General features: G+C 35.7%; 1 protein-coding gene and 1 long non-coding RNA gene across 3 annotated transcripts in view; both read right to left on the reverse strand.

Moving 5' to 3' along the window:
- Positions 1 to 1606: 1606 nt before the first annotated feature.
- Positions 1607 to 24118, reverse strand: part of LOC144970124 (phosphoglycerate kinase-like) — a 28494-nt gene continuing 5982 nt past the window's right edge. For both annotated transcript variants that reach the window (XM_078909372.1, XM_078909371.1), the window contains 8 exons: positions 22099 to 22202; positions 21227 to 21346; positions 6412 to 6526; positions 5254 to 5433; positions 3978 to 4054; positions 3309 to 3409; positions 2691 to 2789; positions 1607 to 2079 (listed from right to left, as the gene is read on the reverse strand). In XM_078909372.1, coding sequence (XP_078765498.1) covers positions 2039 to 2079; positions 2691 to 2789; positions 3309 to 3409; positions 3978 to 4054; positions 5254 to 5433; positions 6412 to 6526; positions 21227 to 21346; positions 22099 to 22202 — 837 coding nt within the window. In that variant the 3' untranslated portion in view covers positions 1607 to 2038. The remainder of the gene's footprint in view (positions 2080 to 2690; positions 2790 to 3308; positions 3410 to 3977; positions 4055 to 5253; positions 5434 to 6411; positions 6527 to 21226; positions 21347 to 22098; positions 22203 to 24118) is intronic.
- LOC144970121 (uncharacterized) lies at positions 10594 to 14743 on the reverse strand. The gene is made up of 2 exons (XR_013644906.1): positions 14704 to 14743; positions 10594 to 12156 (listed from the first exon to the last, which is right to left on the reverse strand). It is a non-coding gene; the product is annotated as an uncharacterized LOC144970121 (long non-coding RNA).

Below are 24118 nucleotides of genomic sequence, written 5' to 3' on the forward strand. Positions count from 1 at the left end.
CAAATATAATAATACATAACAGATATGATTTACAAGGAAAAAAATATCTCCCAAAACAATAACTATGCATTTGACTGTTTCCCTACAAGCTAGGACTCCGGCCAGGGCCAGGACAAAACCAAGTAATCTCATTCCAAGACAAAGACAGAAAGCATGTTGGAAAACAGTTATAAGGAGATAGAAACTGGTAATTGAATATACATGTAATTGAAGAGGAACATGAAGCTGCATATTCTTTGCTGCAGCCTACAAAGTGTGATAGTATCGCTCGACACACGTTTAAAAGGAAAGGCTGTTAAGGGTTCTACTGTGCATTGTATACCGAATGCCACTGTTTCTTCTCCCCATTTGAAGAGAATTTGAGTGTTCAGTCACTCAAGCCGAGTGGTATTGAACAAAAATGAACATAACAGCTTCGAAAAAACCCAAAATACTTCTTCCTGTCATCGCTTATCCTGATTGGGCATATAGAGATATATTCTCCCATTTGTTTGAATTTTACATCGTTTTATCATTTCTAGTTGTTTGTTGAAGAAGGGTTTTGAGCCCAAAACATTCCATGTTAAGTATTTTTTACCTTTTTTCAGAGCAGTTATTTATGTTTTATGCTTTTTTTTTCCAGCTCATAGTTTTAAGCAGTTTGTATTCAGCTCAACGGTAGTAATTTTTTTTTTTTAATATGCCCTTTCCCAACGGCACCATAAGATCCACTAAGAGGAATACACTCAAATGTTTACAAATCATATATAATAAATAATATGTAAACGAAACATAATTCAGTAGTGCATAACAAAGAGATGATTTACAAGACAAAAATATATCATCTCCCAAAACTCTAACTATACATTTTACTGTTTCCCTCCCAGCTAGGGTATCCGGTCAGGGCCAGAACAAAACCAAGTTATCACATCTTAAGACAAAGACAGAAAGCACGTCGGAAAACAGATAGAAGGGAATAGAAGACACAGTAATTTCCTCCAAGCCCACTATGGGAAAGAAACAATAACAGATTTTGAGGGAAAAAAAACCTAGCCAAAGAGATACAAGATCCCCTTAACTTAGAGATCATCTTAAAGTCTCATCCTGACATGAGCACTGGACCCAACTAAGAGAAATTCACTCTGATGTTTACAAAATATAATAAAAAAACTATAATAAAACGCAATAGAGAGATGATTTATGAGAAAAGATATCATCTCTCAAAACTAATACTATACATTTGACTGTTTCCCTCTATAGCCAGGGGACAGGACAAACCAAGTGATTTCATTTCAAGAAGAGGACAGAAATCAACCTGGAAAAGCAAAACAGATATATGGGGGTAGAAAACACACCATGGGAGGGTCAAAAGACCCCGCCCAAGGAATGGAAATGTTAATGTATAGACGACATGTTATTTGAGACGACTTTAATATTGAGGCTCAATAACATGTCAACTGAGAATTTGGAAGAGAAATACAAATTCTCACTGTTATCATTAACTCAACACAATTTAATGAATGTCGTATACCCCAATGTATTTAAGGTTTTTTTTGTTTTGTTTTGTTTTTTTTTTTTGGGTGGGGTGGGGGGGGGGGGGGGTTGTATAAAGGAATAAGTTATATACTATCGGAAATCATGGTTTATTTTTTTCAAATGAAAATGTAAATAGACAACAACAAAAAAATGTAAACCAGATTGGAATAAATAATCATTGTAAATATTTAGGCTACTAATCTTAAAACTAGCCTACTGATAAAAATCAAGTAAATTGCAAATTTGCCATAACTAATCAAACTGGCATTAATACCTGCCAGTACATACACAAATAAAATGGGAGCCAATTCATATGAAACAGGACTCATGAGCATTCATCATACATAATCTCATCTAGGAATATTTTTTTTTTTAAAACAGACGTATAGAAGGATAACAACCATTTGCAAGTTTCTGAAGTGTTTGTTGAGACTCCTGGACTCATTTTATTTGTGTAGGTTGATAGCCATGAGATGATGATACAAGTAAAAAATAACAAGTTGTCCTTTGTTTTACATTCATTCTAAGCTGGTGACAAAGCTTCAACTCCGGGCAATATTTTCCCTGGAAGAAAAAAAAATTGTATAAGTCATTTAATAATACAACAGCAATTTCAGTCATCATATGAAAGTGATTATATTTGGAAATTTATTCAGCAAATATTAATTTTGAAAGAAGTTTTGAGAGGAGAGGAGTGATCTGAGGGAAATTGGACATTTCACAACGACTTGGATTGCTTGAGACCTGCTTCACGCAAGTTCGTGCTGTTTTTTTTCTTCCTTGAGTAAGGTTATCTTAACCTTCAATTTGCTTACTTGGACAACAAGGGTGATTCCTGTTGACAGCAGGGGATTAATTATTTTTTTTGTCTACAAGGTCTATCTTGAAAAAATAAACAAGACAAGTTTCTTCCTCAATGAAAGTATGAGATGCATACCTCCCACCTCCCAATCATTCCCCTCATGAGGAAGAAGGAATGAAATATGCGACCAATCCTATCAATCTGGTATTATGTCGGGCAGAATCTAGTGCTAAAATGGACTTTGAAGTCTGAATAATTATGCAACAATGAACTTGAATTTAATCTCAACCCGATTAACATGATGAGTCACACTTTAAAAAAAAAATATATACAACATTTAGCATAAGACTACAAAAAATATTCCAGCACTCACCTTCCAAAAGCTCCAAGCTAGCTCCACCTCCTGTGCTCACATGACTTACTTTCTCTGTTGTTTTGTACTTCTTGGCACATGTGGCTGTGTCACCTCCGCCTATTAATGACGAAATGACAAAAATAAAACAAGAATAGGCTTTAGAGTAACTAAATTCTGTTTCTTAAAAAAAGAAAAAGAAAAGTACACTATCTATCACCACCACCTATGATTAACACTGTAGACTTTTCCCTATGATTAAAACAAGCCAAGTGTAAGGATGGTTCAAACTTTGGTATGAAAAGAGTCTGTATTTTTAGGTTAAACTTTAATGTTGTAATCTGCAAAGGCACTTTGACCATCACCGCATATATATAATATATATATATATATATATATATATATATATATATATATATATATATATATATATATATATATATATATATATATATATGTTTAAATCAAAATTAACCATGACAATTTAAAAAGTTTATATTGTCACCAACTTAGACCTTGTGAAATGTGACAAATTCTAACATAAGTTATGACAGAATTAACTCTCCAACAATTACTAAAACGCTTTATGATAATATAGTTGACAACCTTAAATCTCTGTCACTTGTACATGTTACTCACCAATAATGGTAACAGCACCAGCTGTGGTGACCTTGACTACAGAATCCATCATTGATCTCGTACCGCTTGCAAAATTATCAAACTCAAATACACCAGGTGGGCTGAAGAAGAAAAATTAAAGCAATACACGAATCAATGAATTAAAGAAGGGTAGATAAGTCGCCCTTCAAAGTAATCAGGCCTACCTATGAGGCCAGAAATCAGGCCTGTAAATGGCTGGTGAAAATTTGTCGGAACTTATTGAACAAGTGAAAATAGACCAACGAAACAAAACGATGGATTAACAAACACAACACAGATATGACACGTCAATTGACAAGTCAAATCATGTCATTTCCCCCCCCCCCCCCCAACTCAACTCATTTATACTTTATTTTATAGTATATTTTACACAGCCACACATCATGTTTTACTCATGGGGCTTTGTCTTGTGGCATGTCAATTGCTTTTGGACAGGTAGCCTTTGCTTTGGTTCGAGCCCCTGTCCCGCTCACATCGTTTTACCATTCTCAGGAGTAAAGGGAGTACCTGGCTGGTAACAGCCTTGCATCGGTAAAAAAATATATTAATAATAGACCCTGTATGGGAGAGAGAAATATAAGGAGATAATGAACAATCATTGACATTAATGCCAAATGACTTTACCGACATCTCAACAATACAACTCACCCATTCCACACAATAGTCTTTGCCTTCTCGATAACCTTGCTAAATTCCAATTCTGTTTTCTGACCAACGTCAAGTCCCTGTGCACAAGCAAAATAATTAAACCAAATTAGTTATCAGACAAAGCTTGACACACAAAAATTGAAACATTATCAAAATAGGAATCGATTTTTAAAACCCAGGTTTCTTAAGTCAAAGGAATGGTTCAATTTTATTTCAGACAAAAATGTATTTCTAATTCTAAGGAATTTGGATATTCAGGTCAAGTATTGGAAGAGGTGACCAAACAAGGCATGAAGAGTGGAAATTTAGGATGTTCGTAAATTCAGTCCTAATCAAAGAACAAAAGAGCAAAACTAATTGGCATTACCAAGGGTATATTAGAACTATCAATTCCTTACTGCTTGTGAGCTAGATGTGTTAAGATTCTATTGAAATAATAAGGAGAAAAAAATGGAATCCAGACATGTGATATTCATTTACATTTGTAACCAGTTTGTTCATTATTAAACCTGTACCATACTGTATGCTATTTATGCATATTTAGAGGCTAATAATAGTAATAGTGTGAGAATGACATGAATTGGGTATTGCCGCTTTGTGGTCTAGTGGTATGATAATCGCCTTCAGGCCAGCAGTTCCTTGATTAGAGTCTCACTCTGGGCAGCACAGAGTTGAGTCCATGGAAAAGCCCCTTACTCACAATTCTCATCATACCTTGATCCCACTTATTCCCATCTCTCAACAGATTGTCAGAACGGCTGCAGCAGAAAAGCCCTCCAAGGATGCAAATGCCAATTTGCCTCCTTCCTCCTCCCATATTCCATTCAGTCTTCCTCTCTTCATCTTACTGTCAGGTATCCACCATTAGTGTTACACATGGGAGGTTCTTGTTAGGCATTCTTAAGACATCTCCCATCTTCTGAGGCCACCATTTTACTTGCAGGGGAATAGCACCTTACAATCACAATGTCTGCTCCTAATGATAAGTGTTGCTGTTAGCTGTTGACTTCAGACCCCTTGTAAAGCTGCGCTATTAAAAAGCTAAGTTTTGGGTTTTCTTTGTTCTTTTAGATGTAGGGTGTGCATTAGTATGGTTTGAAGAAGTGTTGTTGAGAAATGTAGAGAAATTTTTATAGGAAGGGGGGGGGGGGGGGGGGGGGGGGGTGTAATCTATGCTTAATAATTGAGATTAGATGCACAGGTGGAAAGACCTTTTTTCTTGGTTACAGTCATAAATCCCTCACTATTATAAGATTAACACAGTCAAATGACCTACCATCCAGCCACTGGGGATACCCTGTGACACAGTGGCTGAGCCAACACTAGCGTCCTCTGCAAACTTATTTCCAGTAATGAAGTCCTGGGGAAGATGGATGGTGACATTTTTGGAGGTTGCCTTTTCCATCAGACGTTTGACGATGTGAGAACCGTCGGCATCATACAATGAGTTGCCAATCTATCAGAGGAAGAAAGAAATGTACAATGTTTTAAATCTAACCAAGTCTTAACTTTGATCATAACTTAACTGGATTATCTTTATAACTGAAATGATCTCCAGAATCAAATGTTAATTTCTCTGACCTTATTCTACGTTCTTATCATGGATGAGAAATTTTCTAAAATCATTTAACCAATAAGTCTCCTTTCCCCTCTAAACCTTTCAAACAAAGGATCATCGACTACTGCTTGTTTGACAATTTACATTAAACAAGAACAAACTGGAGGCGTTAATGCCATCATTAGAATTTTGTTGCAATCTTAGTGTAAAAACAAACTATAAAAAAAGCAAAGGCAAGTCTGTCCAAAAAAATTGACCACGGAAAAGAAACCAGTCTAATACTCAATATGTTTTTAAAACACTTGTAAAAGAATATAATTGTTGAAAAATAATTGTTAGCGCCAAACCTTTATACTAGACCAAACTTGATTAACTGCTATAGAGCTATATTATGTTATATAAATAAAAGAGGAACTTAATATAAAACTTTCATGTTTTTCTTCAAATTATCAACAAAAAAATTCTTTTATTTTCTGACAGTGAGTTAAAATTTATTTTTTTTACAAATATTTTGAGAGGTAATTAAGTCTAATAGATTGTTAATATGTGACCTGTTGCCTCAATGATGTACTATGTCGGTTTGAACTAGATGCCTAAAAGGGAATTTTAAATCAAAATGGTCAGTATAGAGAATTTTATTTTGTCCCTTTCAGAAATGATATTCATTCTTTTTAATGAACAAATAAAAACTTTATCTAAGTTCCACAATTTGGACCATAAATTCAATTTTCAACATTTAAATTACCCCGACATAATACCGTTTTGAGGCAGCAGATCACATATTCATTTATATTTCAAAATGTGAGGACATTTGTTTTTCTCAGAAATTCTGATTTGAGTCTATGATGAATTCAGTGCAGATAAAATGTGTCTCACCTCCATGTTATTTAACACCTTCAAAAAAGTGAAGGCCATTCCACCACCAATGATCATCTCATCAACCTTGTCCAGAAGATTCTCAATTAATTGGATCTTGTCTGCCACTTTGGCTCTGAAAATATTATACAGACAGATGTGAACGCTTCCAACCAAAAGAGAGTTCATATGTGACTTACCGCTTCAAACTGGTATTATGCCTAGAATAAGGTAGGTAGGTAGGTAGGTAAGTGCCAAAAGGTGAATTTAACCAGTTAGCTACCATACTCTGGAAAAATGCGTATTTGAAAATTTGGCCAGAAAACTCGTCTTTCAAATGACCCTCATCTTGGCAAAAACTCTCAAACTTAGACTTCACGAAGCCCCATGTGTGAGAGTTACAAAGATAAGGGTCATTTAAATCTATCAATATTTGAAGGACAAGTTTTCTGGCCAAATTTTTAAATACGTGTCTTTCCAGAGAATGGCAATTAACTGGTTCAAAAAAAACGTGATAAGAAATATGAAATCTTAGATTTATATACTTTATGAAAGGCTAGCACTATTCAGTATCTGATACTGAATAGTGGTTTTGCACTATAGAAGAGTAAAGTTGGTGCAATAAAATAAACAACATCACGTGACCGGATATTTGACATCAAACGTGACCCAGATTTTTTTATAAATGACCCGAACTATGCTGCAATTGACCTTTAGTAATGTCATGCGCATCCAACCAACTTTTTGTTTACATGTTGCTAAGGCAGCAAACTGAAGTTGGCGCGAATAAATTCAAGCTGTTTACTCCGAGTCTGAGATAGCTAGGGAGGCCACGATCATATTTTTTATCGCCAAAATACCCCTTCTTTTATTTTATAGGAAAACCATAATCATGGTTCCCCCTCCTCCCGTAAACAAAACCATATCTATGTCCAGGGAAACGAAGATGGTTGCTTGTCTTTGGTTAAGGCGGACCATACTTTTTTTTTACAGCGTATCAAATGATCAAAGTCAAAGCATACGGTCAATGTAATGAAGAGAGTAAATTCGAATCTATCTCCTATCTCTTCGCTCAGATGACCCTTTTGACAGAAGACAACTACTACTTCTACATTATAACTACAACTGCACTACCACTACTGTATTATAACCACTGATACCACAAAACTATAGACTTTTATACTATCTAGAACTAATGGACCGTATGGCTTAGCGGTACGGTTTTCGTCTTGTCACAAAAGTCGAGCAATGCCAATGCTAAGTGTGATCAGTAATAGGATGGGTGACTAATCGTGAAAAATTATACACACATTACCCCACTCGATTGAATGAGTATCTGGCTACAGAAATGGCGGTTAGTGTAGTGACAGTTTAAGTACACAAGGGTCGCCTAACAGGCTGTATGACAAAGAAATATGGTTCCACACGGCTTGTTGAAGTGGGGGGATAAATATGAAACATTTTGAAGCGCATTGCTCACGGCTATCTGTAGAAATGCGCTGTATAAATATTCATATTTATGTACTTGGTCCAACGGATACTATTACTATTTCTACTACAAGACCTCTACTAATACTACTACTACTACTACTACTACTATTACTAATAATAATAATAATAATAATAATAATAATAATAATAATAATAATAATAATAATAATAATAACAATATAATAATAATAACAATAACAATTATTGTTGTTGTCAGTATCACCGTTTATTAATGATTTAAAAAAGTGTTAAAGATACTTGCAAAATGTTGGTGTTGTGTTGTTGTAGTAATCCAGCGACGCAACTCTGTACTGTCTACAACTACAAGAGACGCACAAGACCGTGGCACTAAACATCCCTGGCATGCATTTAGTCAAACAACATGAAAGCAACATTCACGGTAGCGTTAACTACGTCAAAGTCAAAGACAAAACAATAGTGACATACAACCAGGACATGACAGTAAGTGAGGTGGAAATTCTCAGAATTGAAAGCAGACACTTCAATGTGATATTACTGTCAACAAACCTCCACCAACGCCATTCAAGTGGCCAGTTACATCCACCATTAGTGAGAAACCAATGATTGTGATAGGTGACTTTAACTGCCACAGCACCAAATGGGGATACAATGAGAACAACAAAGATGGAGATACTGTTGAGGAATGGGCTGACCAATATAATCTGACACTCTTCTATGACGCATGAAGCATCCCTTCCAAGCGCTTGCTGGAGAACAGGCTACAACCCAGACCTTGCATTTGTGTCTTCCAGATATGTCAAAAACTGTCGGCAACCCAATTCCAAAATCAGTATACAGACCTATCGCCATTGAGGTAGGATCAGTCATCTCTACGAGAACAAACAAATTATATGAACTGTGTTCGTGGACCTGGCAGCTGCCTATGACACAGTAAATCATAGGAAACTGCTCCTAAAGGTTGCAAGGGTAACTCGTAACACAAAAATAGTTGCAATAATAAAATTCCCTATGTCAAACCGTCACTTTTTTGTGGAAATGGATGGGAAGAAAAGCAGATCACAAAAGAACGGACTCCCTCAAGGATCGGTACTTGCACATATCCTTTTCAACGTTTATACCAACGACCAACCTCATTTTGAGAACATCAAGGGGTTTCTATATGATCTGTGTCTTGTGTCCCAGGCCTCTGATTTCAAGACCATTGAGGAGAGACTAACGGATGTCCTGGAGCCACTCTCTGAGGCCACATTTAAAGAACTCACTTGCCAACCCAGGAAAAACTCAAGTGTGTGCTTTCCATTTAAAGAACCGCCAAGCCTAAAGAAAACAGGAAACTGAACATCTGGAATGGGAACATATTGGATAAAAACACATTTCCCATGTACTTCGGTGTTACCGTAGACCGCACAATGTCCTTTTCTCAGAACACAAAGAAAACAAAAGCAAAGGTGGCCACAAGAAACAACTTCCTAAGAAAAGAGGCAAAAACTTACACGCCATGGGGAGCAGATCCGAAAACAGTCAGGACAACCATAGTAGCCCTCTGCTATTCATCAGCCGAATTGGTCTCACCAGTCTGAGTAAGATCCTGCCATGTCAAAATAACACCTGCCGGATCATTTGAGTAACTTGAAACCGACTGCAGTTCCAGTCCTCCATCGGCTGGCTGGCATTGCACCTCCATACATTCAAAGAGCCACTGATTCCAAAGCCCAGAAATATGAATAGAAAATGGACCCAAGGCACCCAAGGCACAGCCCAATGACAAGTAGACTGAAGTCGAGAAAGAGCTTCACGATGGAAGAAAGCATCAACCCTGACCATGCAGCTGTATACAGGCGTTCCACGTTGAGAGAGTGGAACAATCATGCAAATGAAGCTGTTGGAGATCCGAGAGAAGAACTGTCCTACGGAACTGAGCTCCCCAAGAATGAATTGGTAACACTGAACAGAGCACAGGCAAAACTTGTGAGAACAACTGGAAGCATGAAAAAGTGGGGGCTGGTTGAGAGTAGCTTGTGTACATGTGGGTGCCCAGAGCAGACATCCTTAGAGAATGCCAGGATGCGCTCAGCTGCACTGACCATGACCCAAGAGTCTGCTCCCCAGATGCTGTGGAGTGGGTTCGGTGTTGGTGCGAAACTGTGACGATGATGACTTGCAAAATGAATAAGTCTTACACCTGCCAATATATATTAATATATAAGTAAGATGACAGGATGCTGATCTTTTTAACATCAAAGTACTTTTGTAACCCGGCAGTGCTAACTTTTATGTGTAACCCAGAATGAAAAGTTATTACAAAAGACGATTGCAAGATATTTAGATAAATTGCTAGTTTAACATTGTGGTAGACGTACATATATGTATTAAAGTTACATATCCAATAACCTGTAGGTTAACAGAGAAGGAAGGGCGCACAAGTTCATTGTAATTTGAAGTTGAGGAGTTGGAACAAAGTTGATTTGCATTGAGTCAGAATTCAATCAAGTCTTAGACTTAGATTGAAAGAAAAAAATCTTTTTTAAAACAAGAAACAAAAAAACAACCCTACAGCGTTCACCAGAATGAATAAAAACAGGACAGTCTTTAAACTGTATCAATGGAAATCACATCTTGCATATACAAGACCTCTAGTGCTATTGTGAGGATTGGTTCTCAATCTCACCCGTTATGCTGTATCTGAGTGCCATAACACAACTTGTGAAATCCAAATAAATTAAAAACAGATTATAAATTTATATCATATTTATTGTCATTTCATTCATATTCATGTTATTCACACTGAAATCATTTTAAAAAATATAGATATGATGTTTCTCCATTAAAGGTATGCTTGTATTCTCATCCTGTGAAAGAGAAAGAAAAAAAAAAGAAAAAAATTGATAATTATTACTGAAACTGTGTAGTTCCATTTTAAAAATCTGTGATGTAAGAGCCTCAGCAAAAGCTTTGGTTAAAAAAGGTTCTGATTCAAGAAATGCACTTCTTAGGCAGAACATGCGATTAACCTGTGTAGACTTTAGTATTATGGTCTTGCATATAATTATCAAGTGCAGAAAGTTTGCCATTAAAATGATTATTTAATAGAATTTAATATAATTTGATTCGAGAAATGGAACACAAAGGAAGAATTTGCGATTAACCTGTCCAGTCATAAGCATCATGTTCTTGTTTATAAAGTGCAGAAACTTTGCAAATAAATAGAATAAATAGAAAAGAATTTTATTCGAGAAATGGAATGCAACGGCAGAATTTGCGACTAACCAGTTAAAACAAAAGCGCCATGGTCTTATTTACAAAATACAGAAACTTTGTGAATATTTCGAGAAATGTAGCACAAAAGCATCACTGTCTTGCATATGAAGTGCAGAAAGTTTGTGATTAAGCCACTGCATTATTTAATATGATGTTGCTGATAAATGAAACAATGCAATACAATTTTTAAAAATATGTTCTGCAACATCACATGGTCCCATCTATCAAATTCTACTACCATTACAAATCAGCTACATAGATGGTTTTATCAGTACTCTTATCTTGCTGATAAATTAAATTATAAATATAGAAAAGGATATAATAAACTTTAAAAAATTATTATAAAGTTAAATGGTAGACAAGATAAAGAGGTCATTGCCTATTTCTTTTTAAATTTCTTATTCATAACCAAGGAAGCAGGTTTCTTTTGCTACATTCTTCTTGACTTCACTATGTAAATGTTTCTTTCAAGTGTATAACAAGCTCACAGGGCATTTTTATAAATAAACAGGAGCCAATACCATTAAAATGGAGAGATCACTGCCAAAAATTACATAGGGATAGATATGCATTGGTTTTAACGTGTATTAGACACTGTCATTAGAAAAAAGTTTTTAAAAATCTTTACAAACTACAGTAAGCTGCTTTTAAAATTAAGAAACGCTCGAAAGCAAAATATGGTCCTGTTCTCTTAATCACCGCTCTCTAGTCTCTAGATTAGGTCAATAAAGCTGAGAGGTTTTATGAAGAATATAGAATATAGAAGTAGAAGAAAAACATTAATTCCAATAAAAAAAAAACAAAGAAGGGTCCATAATGATATATGAGGAATTCTATAAGATACAGTAACATGAAAGCCATTTTGATAATCTTGAAGGATAAGACTCAATGATGATGATGATGATGATAATAATAATAATTATGATACTTCTTCCTGAATATAAATTGATTAATTCCCATGGTATAGGCAGGCCAATGCTTCCAGAACAATTAAAGGAATGCAGAGACTCATTCTTGTTGTAATGTTATATAGATCTGAAAAAAAAAGATAAGCATGGCATTCTAAACCATTTTCCCATGGTCCCATAAAAAGCAATATCATCTCACACAAAATCATAAAGTAAAATTCATATGGACCAAACAATTCGAATGTTATGAACTGTTATATCAAATTGATACCTGAATTTTTAAACCTTTATTGATTATCATTGGTATTTAAAATTGTATCACTTTATAAATTAATGACCAATTCGAAATAATTTAGATAAAACCATCATAGTTTGAATAAATATCATGGATTTTATACTCTACAATGTTAATAATGTTAAAAAGTGAATGTGCAACTTATTCAGATTTCAGCAAGCACTTGTTACAGTCTGTCGCTTCATGTTACAGGAAAAACTCCAGTTCCATGAGCCTTATGACTCTAAAGGACCAATTATTTCAAAGTAAAATGAAATACCATTTATTTTTTAAGAAAGTTATCAAGCACTATTTAAGGTCTGTTGCTTCATGTTACAGAAACAGGAAAAACTCCAGTTCCATGAGCCTTATTACTCTAAAGAACCACTTATTTCAATGTAAGAAGAAATATCATTCAATGTTGAATATATAGACATGACCTATTTCTTAATGGTTTGCTTATATTCAATAAAAACATTAGAAAACATAATGGACCTGGAACTCAGATACCACAAGGTTGTTAAAACCGTTGGGTCAGGTCTAATTTTATCAGAGGTTTATGATCATGAAGGCAAGATTACATAACCAATGTCGATTAGCTTTTTAAAAAATGGGCTTTTATTTACCTTCCGGTGAACTCATTTGATCAATATTTCCTGTATTTAACTTTCTGATCACATAAGAAAAGTCTAATAAACATTGAATATATTTTAATGCCTCTAGATTTCACTTTAAAGTCAAATAAAATATCTGATCACAAATAAAATTTTTGATAATTCGATCAACAGAGAGAGCTTTTCAAAATTGTTCGCTTATTATTCCTGAGGCAAAATTTAGATAAGACATCATTTCACATATCATGGTGATTCCTATGAATTACAAAATCCTAAAAAGCTTCTTCTTCATAAAAAAACGTAGAAATAAAATTAGGTAATCTAAAGTAATCAGAGAGGTTTAGTTTTCATTTCAATCCAAGGTAAATCCGTAAAGAGTTGTAGGACCAGGCCCCTCTTGATCATTACCCACAAAATTGATTGAACTAACAGGGATGTGTATAAAACTGTAACAAAACCCCCAACGACCCCCCCCCCCCCCCCACCCAACACTCATACAAAAACTTAAGCACAGTTTTTTCATTTTCACTTCTCTTGAGCCAAGGGAAACCCGTTGCTCATTTTAGCTGCACAGATTCGAATTCAATCGCTTTCCTCCCCCCCCCCCCCCCCCCCCCTTTTTTTTTTTATTTTTTTTTTTTTTTGAGCGAGTCTATTCTTTTCTCCTTTTTTGTTTGGCCTTGTTCAGTTTCTGAGCATGAATTTCTTAAAATTGTTTGTTTTCTTTTTAATACAAAAATATTGGGTTTTTTTCCCTCTATCTGTCTGGGAATAACCAATTTTCGTTATTGGCAGACCCTGTCTGGGAATAATCATAGCGATGACGAAAATATCAGACCGCACTCCCTGCATTTTACAATAAAATATGTTTTCTTTCACACAGCTACCGACCAAATAAGGCGAATAGGCTTGGAAGATCCAAAACGTCATACATGTAGTTTGACACCTGCCAAATATCAAAGATGCGATAAGGGGTTGAGTGGGACATTTTCTTTTCCCAGACATTCTCATTTTTTCACCACCCCTTCCTCCCTCTCTGCCATTCCTTCTCCCATCGACTCTCAGCAAAAACAATAACAAAAAGTCTTATGTGGCAAAAACGGCTACCAACTTAAATCCCTCAAACAACACAAGATATTGAAAATCGGTGGCAGAGACCCTTTGCCTTTGTCTTGTTCCTTTTCCAGTTCCAGTCATGAACAGATAATGAGAGAATGAAGACCTAAAGATTGTTTCGAAATCTATTATCAGGTTAGGAAAGAGCGAGAGTCAATAAAATATGACAAGCGATGAAAGCTTCGCACCACGAAAGATGAGGATTAAAAAAATACAACTTTTGTTGAGATTCCACCTGCTGAGGAGGGGGGTGTCTGCTTTTTTTTTTTGTTCCTTTCTGTTTTCTTTTTCGGTCAAGTTATGACTGACACACGTTCTAGACTGTAAACGTTACCCATAAAATGTCATAAATTACGAAAAGTGTTTTCTCTCACACAGTATTCGAATCACTCACTGAATGAGCATGAAGCAGACATAAGTGAAGGAAACGTAAACTCTGTAAGTGAGAATCGGCGAGTGAAGCTGTACTGTAATGACTGACACTGACAGTGATAGTCAAATTGCGAAGTGAAATGAAAACAAATAAACAACGCATTCTAAAATTATGCCGGTGAGACATCCAAAGTTAATACCGAACGCTATTATGGATTAACATTGAACTAAATCGTTTCCTGCTCTCAAAACCAATCGATACAAATTACAAACTCAAACACTGAAATTGGAATCTTACCTTTGCATGAGTTGGACTGCCATTCTTTGCTGGTGATTAGGAACTTTAGCAGCCGGACAACGTTGCGCACAAAACAGGTCTCCCGTTTTTGTCGTTCAAATTGTAGATAATACACATTCAGTTAAAAACAAACACGTACAATTAAAATTGTTATTTAGTTAAATCTTTTTATATGGCTAAATTATTCCGAAAACCAGATTTCAAAGAGTTCTTATTTTGTTCACACAAGCGCATTGATTTTGGTGAATAATCTTGACCGTGGTCTAAAATAGACCGACAGTAATTTTTGATAAATGTTACCATTTGTTTAATAAAAATCAATATTTAGATATTATTTGACGCGTGATCGAGTATTTATGAATATGTGTTTCTTTTGACACCTAACAGACATTTTTTAATGGTTATTTTTTTCTATAATTTACATTGGAAGGTGAGCTGTCAAAGCCAGGAACATGTGTTTTGCCACGTGCTTCTAAAATGGTCACGTGATGTTGTTTATTTTATTGCACCAACACTCTTCTACAGTATTGAACTGATAGTGTTTGTCTATGTATCTGATACTGAATAGTGGTTTTGCACTATTCAGTATCTGACACTGAATAGTGGTTTTTGTACGGTGTTTTTTTTTCCGAAACCTGACAAAGTTATGGGAAGAGGACAGCTGTGGGAGTGAATCTGGGACTCAGAAAAGTGTACACCAGTGGGGAGTGAACCTGGGACTGGGTTTCGGCGGGTTTCGTAATAAAAAAGCAATACTTTTTTACGAAACGCGACGACACCGGCAATATCCGACAAAGTTATGGGAGGTAGGCAGTAGGTGATGTGTGTGTGTGTGTGTGTGTAGGGGGGGGGGGGGAGGGGGGAGGGGATGAACCTGAGATTCAGGGAAGTGTACACCAGTGGGGAGTGAACCTGGGACTCTGGGTTTTGTAAAAAGCAATAAAAAATGGGGGGGGGGGGGATCACTTTTTTACGATCCACCGGCAATATGCGGCAAAGCGTGGGGAGTGAACTGAGACTCAGTGAAGTATACACAGTGGGGAGTGAACCTGAGACTATGGTTTTCGGCGGGCTTCAGCTAGTTTCATATAAAAGCAATTACTTTTTTACGAAACCCGATTAATCCTGGCAATATCCGAGAAAGTTATGGGTAGTAGGCAACAGTGGGGAGTGAACTGAGATTCGTGGAAGTAAACACCAGTGAGGAGTGAACCTGGGACTGGGTTTCGGCGGGTTTTGTAAAAAAAAAAAAGCAATTACTTTTTGTTTACAAAATGCGCAAATCCCAACAAAATGGGGCAAAGTTATGGAAAGTAGGCAAATAATGGGGAGTGAACCTGAGACTAAGGGAGGTGTACACCAGTGGGGAGTGAACCTGAGACTCTGGTTTTCAGCGGGTTTCAGCGAGTTTCATATAAAAGCAATTACTTTTTACGAAACCCGACGAAACCTGGCAATATCCGAGAGAGTTATGGGAAGTAGGCAACAGTGGGGAGTGAACCTGAGATTCATGGAAGTATACTCCAGTGGGGAGTGAACCCGAGAATCTGGTTTTCGGAGGGTTTCAGCGAGTTTCACATAAAAGCAATTACTTATTTATGAAACCGACAATATCCGACAGTTATTGAAAGTAGGCAAACAGTGGGGGGTGAACCTGAGACTCAGGGAAGTGTACACCAATGGGGAGTGAACCTGAGACTCTGGTTTTCAGCGGGTTTCAGCGAGTTTCATATAAAAGCAATTACTCTTTTACGAAACCGACGAAACCTGGCAATATCTGAGAAAGTTATGGGAAGTAGACAACAGTGGGGAGTGAACCTGAGATTCATGGAAGTGTACACCAGTGGGGAGGAACCTGAGACTATGGTTTTCGGCGGGTTTCAGCGAGTTTCACATAAAAGCAATTACTTTTTTACGAAACCCGGCAATATCCGACAAAGTTGTGGGAAGTAGGCAACAGTGGGGAGTGAACCCGAGACTCAGGGAAGTGTACACCAGTGGGGAGTGAACCTGAAACTCAGGGAAGTGTACACCAGTGGGGAGTGAACCTGAGACTATGGTTTTTGGCGGGTTCCAGCGAGTTTCACATAAAAGCAATTACTTTTTTACGAAAACCGGCAATATCCGACAGTTATTGAAAGTAGGCAAACAGTGGGGAGTGAACTGAGACTCTGGTTTTCAGCGGGTTTCAGCGAGTTTCATATAAAAGCAATTACTTTTTTACAAAACCCGACTAATTCTGGCAATATCCGAGAAAGTTATGGGTAGTAGGCAACAGTGGGGAGTGAACCTGAGATTCGTGGAAGTAAACACCAGTGAGGAGTGAACCTGGGACTGGGTTTCGGCGGGTTTTGTAAAAAAAAAGCAATTACTTTTTGTTTACAAAATGCGCCAAATCCAACAAAATGGGGCAAAGTTATGGAAAGTAGGCAAATAATGGGGAGTGAACCTGAGACTAAGGGAAGTGTACACCAGTGGGGAGTGAACCTGAGACTCTGGTTTTCAGCGGGTTTCAGCGAGTTTCATATAAAAGCAATTGCTTTTTTACGAAACCGACGAAACTGGCAATATCGAGAGAGTTATGGGAAGTAGGCAACAGTGGGGAGTGAACCTGAGATTCATGGAAGTGTACTCCAGTGGGGAGTGAACCCGAGAATCTGGTTTTCGGAGGGTTTCAGCGAGTTTCACATAAAAGCAATTACTTATTTACGAAACCGACAATATCCGACAGTTATTGAAAGTAGGCAAACAGTGGGGGTGAACTGAGACTCAGGGAAGTGTACACAGTGGGGAGTGAACCTGAGACTCTGGTTTTCAGCGGGTTTCAACGAGTTTCATATAAAAGCAATTACTCTTTACGAACCGACGAAACTGGCAATATTGAGAAAGTTATGGGAAGTAGACAACAGTGGGGAGTGAACCTGAGATTCATGGAAGTATACACCAGTGGGGAATGAACTGAGACTCTGGGTTTCAGCGGGTTTCAGCGAGTTTCATATAAAAGCAATTACTTTATTATGAGACCGGCAATATCCGACAAAGTTGTGGGAAGTAGGCAACAGTGGGGAGTGAACCTGAGACTCAGGGAAGTGTACACCAGTGGGGAGTGAACCTGAGACTATGGTTTTTGGTGGGTTTCAGCGAGTTTCACATAAAAGCAATTACTTTTTTTACGAAATCCGGCAATATCCGACAAAGTTGTGGGAAGTAGGCAACAGTGGGGAGTGAAACTGAGACTCAGGGAAGTGTACACCAGTGGGGAATGAACCTGAGACTATGGTTTTCGGCGGCTTTCAGCGAGTTTCACATAAAAGCAATTACTTTTTTACGAAGCCCGGCAATATTCGACAGTTATGGGAAGTAGGCAACAGTGGGGAGTTAACTTGAGATTCAAGGAAGTGTACACCAGTAGGGAGTGAACCTGAGACTCTGGTTTTCGGCGGGTTTCAGCAAGTTTCATATAAAAGCAATTACTTTTTTACGAAACCCGACAAAATATGGCAATATCCGACAAACTTATTGAAGCAGGCAACAGTGGGGGGTGATCCTGAGATTCAGGGAAGTGTACACTTGTGGGGAGTGAACCTGGGACTCTGGATTTTGTAAAAAAGCAATACCAAGGGGGAGGGGGAATTACTTATTTACGAAACCCCGCCAAAACCCGACAAAGTTATGGGAAGCAGGCAGCAGTGGGGAGTGAATCTGGGATTTGGACACTGATGAGGATTGAACCTGGGACTGCGAGAGGCTGATTCCAGTGGACAGTGAGCTCAGAATGTACTTTGATTTCGAAACCTACCGAAATTTTCAAAAGTTATGGGAGGTGGGCACCATTGGGCAATGAACCGGGACTCAGGGAAGTGCACACCGGTTGGGAGTGAACCTGGGACTATGAGAAGAGGATATCAGTGGAAATGAACCTGGGACTAGGGGAGATGTAATACCAGTGGGAAATGAAGCCGGACTATGGGAGATGGGTACCAGACGAGAATGAAGCAATTACTTTTTTACGAAATCCGCCAAAACCCGCCAAAAAACCATAGACTTAGGTTTACTCCCCAATAGTGTACACTTCCCTGAATCTCCTGTCCACTCCCCACTGTTGCCTACTTTCTTTCCATAACTTTGTCGGATATTGTCGGGTTTCGTAAAAAGTAATTGCTTTTTTTTTTACAAAACCCAGCTTCAGGTTCACTCCCCAACGGTGTACACTTCCTGAGTCCCAGGTTCACTCCCCACTGCTGCCTACTTCCCATAACTTTGTCGGGTATCTGCGTGTTTTGGCAGGTTTCGTAAAAAAAAGAAACACCCCTTACAATACCATGTGTATTCAGTAAATAGATGTCAATTGTAGTCTAATATTCAGTATCTATTTATTATTATTATTATTATTATTATTATTATTATTATTATTATTATTTTATTATTATTATTATCACGTAAATTTTAATATAGTACGGCAATTAATTCACGGAAGTACATCGCTCAATTAAAAAATGCAGAAAGTCTGCCCACATATTTATAATGAATCGGGTTTGCCTTAGATGACAAAACAACAACAAACAAACAAACAAACAACAACAAGAACAACAACAACAAATGAGACAAACAGAAAAAAAGCAAGATTTTAAAAAATAATGAACAATAGAAGAGTACAATAATGAAAAACAACAACGAGATGATAACACATAAAAGTAAAAGACATTCGTAATAAATCGATAACTGATTAAATCACTCCAACTACTTGATTAAAAAAAATAATCATCATAATCATAATAGTGATGATGACGATTACAACAACAATAATAATAATAGTAAGTAAGTAGAAATAATAATAATAATAATAATATAATAATAATAATAATAATAATAATAATAATAATAATAATAATAATAATAAGTACAATAGTATAATATCAACATGAAAGTATATTACAAGCAAATAAAATTATAAAAACAAAAGTTTAAAAAATATCAATAGACAGAAGGAATTAAAAAAATAATGGGGAAAAAAAAACAAGTTACCCCTACCGGGATTTGAACTCTCGAACCTTAAACTCAGAGTCAAACAGCTTATATCCACCAAGCCATGGTGTCACTGTACTCTTAGTGACATTTAATCATGTCTATTTAGACATTTAAAAATGGATTTGAATGCCACTCTTATTTTGATATTTTGAACTATGTTAATTGCATAAAAGCAGAAATTAAAAAAAAATTACGATCAAAATATTTTTACAGCTTTGATTTGGGCTGTCACTTAGTGCATGTGTTCAATCTGGAAGTAGGTCAACAGTTTATTTCCATTCAACCGAGATTGTCGCACTTTTCACTCTCTCTATGAAAAAGAGTTCCTTATGGATACTGAATAGTGGCAAAGCACTATTCAGTATCTGATACTGAATAACCACTTCCTTATGAAATGGTATTTATTCTACACAATTAAACATTAACTTAATCAAAGTTTTATAGTTTTGAATCTAAATTCAATCTTCAGCATTATATCACTCCGACATAATAGCATTTTCAGACAAGGGGTCACTTTTCCAAAAGTAAAAAAAAAAAAAAAATTCATCTTATGTTTGTTTTTAAGGGTTTTACAGCACTTGAAACACATGTAGGTCATATCAGCGGGAGTAAAAAGAAGAATATGGAATAGTCAAAATATTCTAGATTTACAATCAAAGCACCCAAGAAATAGTAAGACAAAGGGGACTCCCCAGAGCTGGGACAAAACGAAGTAATCCCATTCCAAAACAAAGACAACATCTCGGAAAATATATATAAGGGGATAGAAGACCACGTGACCTCCTGCCCACCATGGGAGGTCAAAGGACCCAAAATCCATCATAGACACAGGTTTATTGTAAACTATTTAAAATTTGTGAGCCAATGGTAATATGTTGAAATGAACTAGACTTGGGTTAGAATTTGCCCAAAGACAACAAGTATTATTGTACATTTGTTTGATGGTTTACTCATTCAAGGTTGCCTTATTGATTGGGGATTACGACATCCAGTACAATGGCTGGATTTTAAGTTTTGCACTTTCAAAATAAAAATACTCATTATACATTATGCTTCTCTCTAAAATCAGTGTATTTATCATGATACTATCTCTGTAATTTCCTTCTTTTTTTCTTTCTTTTTCCTGAAAATGAGGAATAAGGGTTAAATTTTTAAAATTTAAGAACAATTTTTTAATAACATTTCTTAACTCCAGCTTAGCTGGAATGAACCTTGGAAAGTTTTTATAAAGCATCAGAACAAATGAAAGACCTGTTATGATTAACATTAAAAGGTGATTAGCCATATCACTTGTAGACTGTCAAAAATTGCTTAAAATGAAATACTGATATTTGACAAATGTCATAAAGTCTTAATTGTGCTAATTATGACATAATGATTGTAATTGAATTAGGTTATCTTTGGGTCTATTAATACATATTTATTATTATAAATGCTGCTCTTATCCACAACCTCATTGCCATGAAATAAAAGTTATTTTCAAATTACTACTTACCCTCCCAAAATAGCCAAAAAGGGTCGTACAGGATTGTCAAGAGCTTTAGCAAAGTAGTCCAATTCTCTTTTCATTAGGAAACCACAGGCTTTTTGAGGAAGGTCCACTCCAACCATGGAACTGATATACAAAGAAATCAAGGGTAAAAAAAGACAAAATACAAGACAAATGTGATAATCTTTTTTAAAGAAATGGATTATTAATGGATATATTTTATTAAAAAGGTCAACTAACAAGATGACGGCAAATTTTAGATGTCTTTAATTCCTGAAGCTATTTTTAAAATGACAATCATGACATAGACATGGTAACAACAATATAATAATGTCCATTATAAGATTATGAAGTTTTATTTGATAAAATGTATAGAATCTAGAAAGGTTAAACTCCAAAACAGTATAATTAAGTGGGAAAATTGAGATTAAACGTCAATTTCCCTGGTCATAGATCTCTGCATATTCAAATACCATCCAGTTTCTACTACTAGGTGCGGAAACAGTCCATTATGGAAAATAGTTTGAGGTGCTTTGATGGAGGTTTCAGGGTCGTAAAAAAGTGTGGATCAGCTTGTCCCAAATGAACCTGTGGTGGTTCTGTAGTGTACCCATAAACCTTCAGATGCTGCTGTTATTGCCAACATGCCCATATTGTAGAGCATCTCAGAATGTTCAATGTATCCCTTTTTTTTGATGAAAATGGCTCAACAATATAACCATACAAACAAACAAAACAAGAACTAAAACAAAACAAAATCAAAGAAAACACTGGTGAACCAGGTTATAAAAGATATACAACGGACAGCAAACTTCATATTTTGAATCAAAGTGCAAGTAAAGGGGAACAAATAATGAAGGAGAAGAGAAATCATTCACCTGTGGGCTCTATGGGCTGTGCCAAAGGCATCATTGACATAAATATCCCCGAGTCTAGAAAGCGAGCTGCGGAAGGAGGTGACTGCGGATTCTTCAGCTTTAGCCTAAATTAAAAATGGTTTTCCCATGAAAAGATTTGTATGTTTACAATGATAAGACAATTTGCATACAATTTGATATATTAATAGATCAGTATCAACACTGACGTCAATTAAAGGCAAAATAAATGGATAGTATATATAATTTTTAAAAACTCCAAATGATATTAGCTTTATTTACAAATAATAATAATAATAATAATAATAATAATAATAATAATAATAATAATAATAATAATATAATATATAATAAGAACAAGGAGAAGAAGAAGAAGAAGAAGAAGAAGAAGAAGAAGAAGAAGAAGAAGAAGAAGAAGAAGAAGAAGAAGAAGAAGAAGAAGAAGAAGAAGAAGAAGAAGAAGAAGAAGAAGATGAATAATAATTAATAATAATAATAATAATAATAATAATAATAATAATAATAATAATAATAATAATAATAATAATAATAATAATAATAATAATAATAATAATAATAATAATAATAACAGTCTACTCCTGATAATCGCAACTTTTGGTTAATCGCAACATTTTCCAAGAAACCAAAATTAATTCTATATAAAAGTCACTGGTTAATCGCAACAAATTTTCGACCTGAAAAAGTGGCAAATTCAAGAAATCAATCAAAAGAAATCTTATGATTAAATTTTATCATGAGTGATATGACAAGTTGAAGAATCAAGAGTGGGCAGGGTTTAATGCTACAGTAGTGCGTCACCTCGCTATTCGAGACAAAAGAGGGCGGGGCTTTGTAGTATGGGTTTGTTATATCATTTGTGATCATTAGATAGGAGGCGAGGGGGCTGGGAATAGTCTTGATAACAGGTAGACAATGACAGTTGTAAGGAGAGACTGAGCGATATCCTTTGGTTTGGGATTGAAAACTGTGCATTGTGACCAATGGGTTTGGTTAGAGCTTATTGTCTCTCATCACACTATTAATCTCTTACAAATGCTGAAAACAAAAGAGTGACGAAAGTTAATCCAATCTGAATAATTTGTCACTTGTATCAAAGCTGCTTTTGCTTGCTGAAAGCTATACAGGGCTGCCATATGGCTTTTGTTTCAACCAAATTGCCCAGTCTGTGGTGGACTAAATACAATGTTTACAATAACCGGTTTGAGTCTTCCATATATTTGTAAAATGTTGCAATCATGGACAGGAAACTAAAATTCGGTTAATTGCAACTTCGGTTAATCCCAACATTTTCGCTGATCCAATGGTGTTGCGATTATCTGGAGTAGACTGTAATAATAATAATAATAATAATAATAATAATAATAATAATAATAATAATAATAATAATAATAATAATAATTATCATTATTATTATTATTATTATTATAAAAGTGTCACAAACATTTACTTTCAAATGGAAATCATTCTGAACTTTTTTCTGCTCTGCCCACCAAAATAATTCTAATCAACACATGCAATTATGTGTTCAACACATACAATTATGTGTAACCTTAAACTTTCATTGTCTATTAGAATGAGCATGGTGAGAACTAATCATCTCTTTGGTGGTCTAAAACAATAACAAAGACCTGAATAATATCTTCATTCATTATTCAATCATATAAAGAGGTGACACCGCAAATGTAGATATTGTGTTGTATGATGATATAAGTCAAGCAAATCAATTTATTTTAAGATTTAAGACTTACTAATTCTAAATATTAAAATATCTATTTTTTTTCATATTCTATTTTTATTTTGATGCGACAATTAGAAACCTAAAATGCATATTACTTGAGGGAAAACAAAGAAAAAAAAGAAATACAAACAAAAATAATCAGCAATATTCAATGACATCACAATGCTATGGCCCGAGTCATAGAAAAGAGCTGGAATAATATTTTGAATTAGGTTCAAAGAATGAATCGTTATTCAAACTACTGATAGATTCATTGCTTTACGT

This window comes from Berghia stephanieae, chromosome 4 (genome assembly GCF_034508935.2).
Source record: "Berghia stephanieae isolate SIO BIC M18660-M18661 chromosome 4, UCSD_Bste_1.3, whole genome shotgun sequence".
NCBI lineage: Eukaryota > Metazoa > Mollusca > Gastropoda > Nudibranchia > Aeolidiidae > Berghia > Berghia stephanieae.